General features: G+C 65.6%; 1 protein-coding gene across 1 annotated transcript; it reads left to right on the forward strand.

Moving 5' to 3' along the window:
• The first annotated feature begins 3,719 nt into the window (after nt 1-3,719).
• GPR35 (G protein-coupled receptor 35) lies at nt 3,720-8,565 on the forward strand. The gene is made up of 2 exons (XM_036858364.1): nt 3,720-3,838; nt 7,580-8,565. The coding sequence occupies exon 2, from the start codon at nt 7,590-7,592 to the stop codon at nt 8,505-8,507; it is 918 nt and encodes a 305-aa protein (XP_036714259.1). The 5' UTR covers nt 3,720-3,838; nt 7,580-7,589; the 3' UTR covers nt 8,508-8,565.
• The last annotated feature ends 340 nt before the right edge of the window (nt 8,566-8,905 follow it).

The following is an 8,905-nucleotide window of genomic DNA, read 5'->3' on the forward strand; positions in this document are numbered from 1 at the left end:
TCCCCTGACGGGCTGTGAGGCTGGGGGCAGAGCCGGGGGCCTGGGTTCATCCACTGCCCCTTTGAGAGAGAGACGGAGAGAGAGAGAGAGACCAACCTGCAGGGAGACAAAGGAAGCGAGGCTGGGAAGACCCAGGCGGGGGGGGGCGCTGTCGGGGGTGGGCAGGCCCAGCAGAGAAGGGCTCCTAGAGGCCAGCGGCTGCTGGGTGGGGTGACGGGGGGACGGTGCTGGAGAGGAGGGGGCGAAGGGGCAGCCCGGCCAGGAAGGGTCTGTCCCCTGCCTCTCCCGGCCTTCCTCTGGGGAGCTGAGGCTGGTCTGACGGCTCAGGGGGGACCCCGGGGCCCAGGGCCTGCGGGGGAGAATCAGTCCGCCCAGTGCGAACAGGGCCTGCAGCGGTTCAGGTTTGGGGTGGAGTTCAGGGTGTTTTGTTTTCTTGCGGGGTGGGAGGGACGGTGACCCGCCAAGGGGGAGTGTTGAGCGGGAGCTCGAGTGGCCGGCGTGAGGACCCGGGACAAGGCTGAAGGGCCTGTGAGTAAGAGCAGGACAGGGAGGCCCAGGGCAGGGCTGCCGGCCAGCGGGAGGAGGGCAAGGGCGATGCCACCGCGGACGACCTGCACCGGTCACCTCCTCGGCCTCCCCCCCGCCGTGTCCCCATGCCGCTCAGTTTCCTGAGGCATGTGCCCCCCATCCTCCTCCACTCCCCCGCGTGGCATCCTGCAGCCACCCCCGCCTTGCCCCACTACGGTGATAGCAGGGGCAGATAACAGGGCCCCCGGGCTGGCTTTTGGCCAAACCAGCGGGAGGCGGGAGGGATGTTTCCCAGGCCTGGTTTCCGAGAAGAGGGGAACAGAAAGTTCCTGCAGTGACAGAAGTCCACGCCTTCTCTCTCAGCTTCAGCAGGGATGCCAGGCCCAAGGCTGAGCCCAGGGCCCTCGGGTGCCCCCCATCGCCCACCCCGGCCGGGCGCTTGGGCCAGGGCTGGGACCAGGGTGAGGCAAGTGAGGCCTCGGCCTCGGCACATCTAAGAGGCTCCACAGAAGTCAGTAATCAAGATAAACTCCTTCAGTGCAATATTTTAATACATCAGAGATAATGCAGAATCCACGATGAACAAAGAATCAGCATATTAGATTAAAGGCAGGGTGGTGGGACGGGCATTCCTTTGCCTCAGGCTGAGAGGCGCGATGGAAGACCAGCCTCCACCCGGCCCGTCAGGCTGCACAGGGTCCCCCTCTGCCTGCACCAATGGCCACATCTCCCTGCGGGCAGTCAAGCTCCCCCCTCCGCCCAGCTGTGCTGGGGATTGTGCAAGAGAGGTTGTCGGCTCCATCTCCAGCCTCTGTTCCCAGGGCCGAGGCCTTGTTCGCGCCCTTCCATCTTCCAGGAAGCGCCTCCCCCTCCCCACTCCTCCCACTTTCCAGGTCCAGCTCCAGGGCCTCCACCTTCAAGAAGCCTCCAGGTCCTGACCTGCCCTCTGTGAAGCCTCGCGATGTGAGTGCACGCTCCCCTCGTGCTGGGCACGCTCACCTGGGCACGCTCACCTGGGCCATCTCCCCCGCCCCCGCCCCCCGCCAGCCGTGTCCAGCATGTTTGCCCACGCGTGGGGCGGCGAGGGTGGGCACAGAAGAGGGGCAGACCGTAGTGTAGAGTGAGGGCGGAGTGGACAGAGTGTAGCCTGGGGAGGACAGCCTGGGTGGGTCAAGGCCCTTGGCCAGTGGCCGCACTGCCCGGCTCAGGACACCCCACCTGGGTGTCCTCAGGGTCCTTCGTCCTCTTTCTAGGCCAGCGTCCTGAATCCCCCACTCTCAGGGCTTTGTCCCCTCCTGGACACTGACGGCAGGGGCCTCGCTGCCACCTGAGGTGAGGAGGCGGGGGCTCCCGGAAGCAGTGGGGTTCCCGGGTGGCGGTGCGGTAGGGGCCCTGGGCCACGTCCACAGCCTCCGCTGGAGCGACTCCGCCTCCCGGGGGGCACTTCCCTCAAAGGGAGGCTCACCTAGATAGGGTAGCGATGCCAATTTCCACCCTTGTGAGCATATCTCCCAGCTGCAGCTGTTGCCAGCAGCCTTTTTTCTCTCAAACCCCAAACGTTCGGAGGGGCGGGGGGCTGGGAGGAAGGGGCAGGAGAGACCCTCCTTCAGACCTGCGCCTGGCCCGCCACCACCCACGGGCCTGCCACGTGGGCTCCCTAGCAGGTGCAAAGCAGGAGAGGAGGGTGCTGGGACAAGGCGCGGGGGGCTCTGTCTGAGCCTGAGCACCGAGGCTCCGGGGGCTCCACGGTGGGTGCCAGCAGTGGGGTCCTTCCCGGTCCTGCTCTGAGGAGGGTCCTTTATGGTTTGAGACCAGCAGGCAGCAAGAATGGGCCAGGCCTCTCGGAGCCCCAGGGATCCAGTGGGACTGGGCCTGCCCTGAGCCGCCCCAGCTCCCTCCACTGGGAGGGAGCTGGCCAAAGGGCCAGTAGAGGGAAGGGCCACGGGGCAGGATGGTGGGGAGAGGTGCTCCATCCCAATCCCGGCCGACAGGGTTCTGAGCCTGCGGCCACTCCTGTTTACAGAGCGCCCGCCCGCTATGGGCCAAGAATCTGCTTGTTCCTTGGCACTGGCCACCCGGTTGGATTCTCTGGCTGGGGCCCCTGCTGAGCGGTTAATGGGATTTGTTGAGGCCCTACTATGCGCAAGAGTGGGTGGGGTCCCAGCCACTGGCCAGAACAAGGACACAGGAGACATTCAGGGGAAGCCCTGTGGAGGACACCAGGCAGGGTGGGAGGCTAGGAACGGGCCGGCGGAGGAAGCTGGGGAGACTGGGGGCCGGGGGACGGGCAGAGAGGAGGCAAGGCAGGGGAGGAGCCCACGGTGGGACCCTCAGGCCTGGGTCTGGAGGGTGGAGCCCAGGCCCCGCCTCAGGGGCCACTGGGCAGGGTCCCTGGTCCCAGGGTTAGGAGGCCTGGGCCAGCCACTCCCCTTCTCGGGGCCTCAGTTTCCACCTGTGGAAACGGGCAGGGCTGGGGTCGGAGCTCTCCCTAGCCCCTCGCAGTCTGTGCAGAGAGAGGTGCTGAGGTCAGGTGCTGTGGGACCCAAGGAGGTGGGCTCTGCAGGGGGCGGGAATAGCCCTTTGAGCAGGGTCTCCCAGCCCTGAGCTCAGAGTGGGGAGAAGAGAACAACCCCGGGAGGGCCTGGCGGAGCGGGGGAGGAGAACACTCTAGACCAGGGGAGGGACGGTCTGGAAGGAAGTCCCCTGAGGATGTGGGTGTGATGAGGTGCATCTGGTGGACGAGCCGGCGGCTGGAGCCGAGTGTCAAGAAGCCCACGTGTGCCGGCGGTCACCGCGTCAGCGTCAGCGTGGGCGTGGTGCGTGCGAAGGTGCAGGCCTTCCTGCCAGCGTGCCGGGGTGGGGTGCGGGCACTGACCGCAGCCACGGGGCTCAGTCCTGGGAAAGGCTCGCGCCGTCCAGAGAGGCCAGAGACGACGGGGAGAGGATGCCGCCCGCCGCCCGGTGGTCTGGACCCGCTAGCTCGGGCGTCTCCAGAGCGCGTGCTCTGTCTTAGCAAGCACGCCGCTCCTCTGGAGGTGTTGACACAGGAGGCCTCTGGCACCCCACTTCCTCTCCCAGAAACTCCCCCAGGCAGCCCTGGGGTGGGGCTGGTGCAGGTGGTGGGGAGCCCCGCCACCCCAACTCTGCTGTCATCAGCCCGCCCACCGCCTGCCGGCTTTAAGGAGGGGTACAGTCAGGGGGACCGGCTCACCCCAACCCTGCTTCCCCACCACCCCCATCAGGCAGCACCTGCAAAGGCTTCGGCAGCTCAGGAGGAAAACCAAGGCTGACTGCAGGTCAGTGCCAGCAGGTCAGTGCCCCTGGGGCCAGGGGTCTCAGAGCGGGATGAGGGCTGGGATGGGGGTCTCAGCAGGTGAGGGCTGGGATGGGGTCTCAGCAGGTGAGGGCTGGGATGGGGTCTCAGCAGGTGGGGGCTGGGATGGGGTCTCAGCAGGTGAGGGCTGGGATGGGGTCTAAGCAGGTGAGGGCTGGGATGGGGTCTCAGCAGGTGGGGGCTGGGATGGGGTCTCAGCAGGTGAGGGCTGGGATGGGGTCTCAGCAGGTGAGGGCTGGGATGGGGTCTCAGCAGGTGGGGGCTGGCTTGGGGGTCTCAGCAGGTGGGGGCTGGCATGGGGGTCTCAGCAGGTGGGGGCTGGCATGGGGGTCTCAGCAGGTGAGGGCTGGGATGGGGTCTCAGCAGGTGAGGGCTGGGATGGGGTCTCAGCAGGTGGGGGCTGGCATGGGGGTCTCAGCAGGTGAGGGCTGGCATGGGGGTCTCAGCAGGTGGGGACTGGGATGGGGTCTCAGCAGGTGGGGGCTGGCATGGGGGTCTCAGCAAGTGGGAGCTGGGATAGGGTTTGAACCTCAGCAGAGTGTCCTGATGGAGGAGCTCTGCGGGAGGTGATGTTCTAGAAAGGGGGCGTGAGCGTGGACAGCAGTGCAGAGGAACTTAGGGTGTCTCCCAGGGCCTGGACTCCCACCTCATTCAAGTCTCTGAAATGTATCCGTGGGTTGAGACAAGCATGTGAAGCTGGAAGAGGAGGTGTCTGAGTGGGGTTTTCCTCGCACAGTGAGCGCTGCTTTGTGAAACTTGTCCTGGATCCTGGGCTATTTCTAAAGTGGGGTCCCAGCTCCAGAGGTCTCTATGGTGCCCAGGCAACGGGGGTCTGCGCCCACTCTCTGCCCCAGATCCCATTCAGGGAGTCTGCGGGGTTCCTTGGGGGGCCAGCAGGGAGGGCTGGCGGGAGGCTGTGCTGTGCTCAGACCTCCCAGACATGAGCAGACTTATCTCCAGTTGACAGCAAAGGTATCTCAGCGCATAATCAGAGGGAGGCTTCCTGCGTCTCGTAGGGGAAGCAGCCTGACCTCACTGTCACCCCTGGAGCAGGAAGTGACACCCCTGAGGTACTCCTACCCCTCGGGCCAGCCTCCCCCAGCAGGAACGGGCAGAGGACCCCTGACAGCCGAGCGCGCTGAGCACCGGCCGTGCTGCAAGGGACCCCAGCCGCCACAGGGCAACGGCTGCACAGTGTCTGTTGGAGGTGACAGGTCTGTGCATCCAAGCAGGAGGCCAGCTGGCGTCCCTGTTCTCCACAGAGGGCCCCATGCCCTCGCCTGGCACAAGCAGGGACATGAACTGGTTGCCGTGCCTTCTGGGGACCCCATGCTATTTGAGCTGGACCTTGGGACTTGACTCCCCAAACTTTTTTCACCCTAAAGGACAGAGATGAGGTGACATGAACAAGGCATTTCCTCAAAGTCTCATGTGCACCTTGAGACTCTTGCAAAGTTGGTGTCCTTCTCCCTGACAGTTAGTTTGTTTTATTATAAAAGGGAAAATTGAAAGACTGCAGTTAGATTTTTTAACTTTCCTGCACAAAATATTGGGCCACACTGAGGCTACACTGAAAGTTATACGCCCCCAGGTGTGTGGACCGGGGCCCAGACCCTAGGCAGCCGTCTGAGTGGAGGGGACAGGCCCGCCTCCTTCTTCTCCCGCCCAGGCAGTGCCCTGGGCCGCGGGTGACCCAGAAGGGACAGCAAGCATCCACTGCTGCGGGCACCGCTGGCCAGAGTAGCGAGGGGCAGGCCCTGCACCCGGCTCGGGTGGGGAGCCCCTGTGGCAGCTGGGCCTGCAGAATCGGGGGATATTCCCAGTAGGCTCCGAGGGTTCTGGGCTGGGGGTGCCACACACAGCTGGCCTGGCTGAGGCCAGCAGGGCAGGCGGACAGGAAGGGAGGAACCCAGCAGTTGTTCCAGTGGGTTCCGGGGTCTGAGGAGACTGCCTGCGTGGGTCTGGGGGTCACAGAACCTGTGCAGAGTGACGTGTCGCTCAGAACAGGGAGAGAACGAGCAGAATCCTGCAGAAACGAGGAGAGAGGCTCCTTAGGGGCTGTAGAGATTTCGTACACAGTGAAAGGGTCCATGAAAATTTAATTGCTGGCTAACGTGCCGTTTAAAATTCAGCAGAGATGGAACGGGTAATTGGTGGAAGACTTCTGTTCTGGCTACAGTCGGCGCTCCCGCCTCCCTAGGGGACTGTGGCCTGGAGGCTCCCAGGGGGCCGTGGCTGAGGAAACGGGCACCCCCGGCCAGGCACCAGTGAACCTGACACTGCGGCCGCTGGGCTCTGGATGATTCTTCCCTTCCTTGTGCGGAGGGGGCGGGCGGAGCAGAACCCACCAACCTGGCTGTGGGCCCTCCCCTGAGTGGACTGAACCCCCTTCCCTACCTCGCCTAAAGGTCAGCGAGCCCGCAAGAGGGCCTGTGCTCATGGGGGAAGGAAGGCCACTCCCACCCCACCCCTCCTGGCCCTTCCAGCCAGAGAAACAAAGGTGCGGGGATGGGAGGGGGTCTGGGGGGCGTGCGCCACTCACGCATGCGTGCTCCGTGGTCCCACACGTTTGACACCAGCACCCCTGGGTGCTGCCCGGCTCAGGGTGAAGCCGGAGCCTGACCTTTGCACCATCTGCCACGCCCAGAATGTCAGACCGCTGACCCCAGCAGTCCTGGGCGGTGTCACGGAGCATGTCCAGGGGAGCGAGAGGCATGGAGGGTGAGGGCACGCGGGTGCTTCTGCTGATGACAGGGTGTGCGACGCCCAGTGCCACCCTAAGGCCGGCTCTGCGCCGCGGGCCTGCAGCTGGAGGAGCAGGGCTGCCCTCATGGCCCTGACTGCAGGGAGCTCAAGGGGACCCCCGACCCCTGAGGGGGCCTCAGGCCAAGCTAAGTGGGACCTCAGGGCAGAGGGCTGGGGAGGGTCTCGGAGGGAGGGAGGGAGGCTGGTGTCTGGGGTGGCCGCAGCCACTGTGCCCTCAGGAAGAGGATAAAGGACTGGAGGGAGGGAGGGAGGAGGGAGATGGAGTTCTGGAGCTTTCTGGAGAGCTGGTTGACTGAGCCACGGACCCTGCTGTCCTGAACCTCAGCAGCCAGGAAAGGCCAGGTGGGGCAGATGCCGGCCCACCGAGGTGCAGGTGTGGGTCAGACTCAGGCACCACCTGCAGCTGGGTGTGCCGAGCGGGTGGAGGCGGCAGTAGGCGGCCCTGGGCTTTGTCCTCGGCCTGTCTTGGAGTCGCCTCTGAGCGTCCCCCTACCCTGTGAGAATGGTACTGGGTCTGGGGCGAGGCGGGCCCCCACCTCCCGAGAGCTGGCAGAGTGAGGGTCCCTGGGATCTGAGAGCTGGCGGAGTTGGGGCGGCTGGGACTGGAGGTGGGCGGTGGGCTCCCGCCTTCCTTTCTGCCCAGCGGCAGGCAGGTCCCTGCAGACGAGGGCTCGGGAGAGGGGAAGGGGAGCTGGGTCCAGCCCTGGGCCCGCTCACTGTGCCACCTTGGGCCCGCGGGCCTCTGAAGGCCTTGGCTTCCCCGCCCACCCAGCTGGTGGGGGGTGGCCGGGAGGGTGCCTCAGAGCTCCTTTCGGTTTCTTCTTTGGGAATGTGAACTGGGGGCTCCTGACTGCGGGGTGGGCACTCGCCGCCTGCATCCCTGGCCGGAGGTGGGCGGGCCCAGGCTCCCCTCCCGGCCTGCGTGCCTCACGCCCTTCTCCCCTCCTGCAGCCCCAGGACCATGAACAACAGTACCTGTGGCTCCAGGGAGCTCCCCGGGCCCCAGGCGGCCAAGTACCTCTTCCTCACCTACATGGGCGGGCTCCTGGTGCTGGGTCTGTTGCTCAACGGCCTGGCGCTCTGGGTGCTGTGCTGCCGCCTGCTGCGCTGGACGGAGACCCGCGTCTACATGGCCAACCTGGCCGTGTCTGACCTGTGCCTGCTGTGCGCCCTGCCCTTCTTTCTGCACTTCCTGAACAGCACCACAGACACACCACTCTGCCAGCTCTCCCAGGGCATCTACCTGGCCAACAGGTACATGAGCATCAGCCTGGTCACGGCCATCGCCGTGGACCGCTACGTGGCCGTGCGGCACCCGCTGCGAGCCCGCGGGCTCCGCTCCCCGCGCCAGGCCGTGGCCGTGTGTGCCGTGCTCTGGGTGCTGGTGCTCGGCTCCCTGGTGCTTCGCTGGTTCCTGGACATGCAGGATGGCGGCTTCTGCTTCTCCAGCCGCTCCAGGCAGAATTCCTACACCGTGGTCTTCTCGCTGCTGGGCTTCTACCTGCCGCTGGCCGTGCTGGTCTTCTGCTCTCTGCAGGTGGTGACCGCCCTGGCCCAGAGGCCAGCCGCCGACGCGGGCCAGGAGGAAGCCACCCGGAAGGCCTCCCGCATGGTCTTGGCGAACCTGGCCGTGTTCGTGGTCTGCTACCTGCCCTTCCACGTGGTGCTGACGCTGCGCATGGCCATGGGCCTGCACACCTGTGCCATCCATCTTGCCCTCCAGATCACTAGCAGACTCTCAGATGCCAACTGCTGCCTGGACGCCATCTGCTACTACTTCATGGCCAAGGAGTTCCGGGAAGCCTCTGCGCTGACCGCCCTCCCCGCCAGGGCCAAGGCCCACAAGAGCCAGGACTCTCTGTGTGTGACCTTGGCCTAGGAGACGGGCCACGGGCTCCTGGGAGGCGCTGCCGAGGCGGGGACCTGTGAGCAGAGACGAGGAGTTCCGGGACGGGGCTGGGGGCACTTTCAGGAGGCCCAGGTGGGCAGAACAACCCAGGCACGGAACCTGGGGAGGAGACACCCCTACCCCTGGGGCCGAGGAGGGCAGGAGGACGAGGCCTGAGCGAGGCCAACCCCAGGGACCCTGGGTGGGGCTGCACATCTGTTGCACCCGGAGCCTGGTACATCTGGGGCGCTGGAGGGTGGGGCCTTCTGGGTGCTGGGAAGCTCTGATGGCCAGCTTTCTGCTGCTGCCCCACAGGGGCCGGAATAAAGCTCTCCACCAAGGCTCTGTGTGTGCCACCCACACTCACACGGTGGGAGGTGGGGGGCCTG

This window comes from Balaenoptera musculus, chromosome 7, assembly GCF_009873245.2.
Source record: "Balaenoptera musculus isolate JJ_BM4_2016_0621 chromosome 7, mBalMus1.pri.v3, whole genome shotgun sequence".
Classification (NCBI taxonomy): domain Eukaryota; kingdom Metazoa; phylum Chordata; class Mammalia; order Artiodactyla; family Balaenopteridae; genus Balaenoptera; species Balaenoptera musculus.

Bases quoted from the DNA above. Each gene is read 5' to 3' on its own strand.
- GPR35 (XM_036858364.1), top strand. From the start codon at position 7,590: ATGAACAACAGTACCTGTGGCTCCAGGGAGCTCCCCGGGCCCCAGGCG.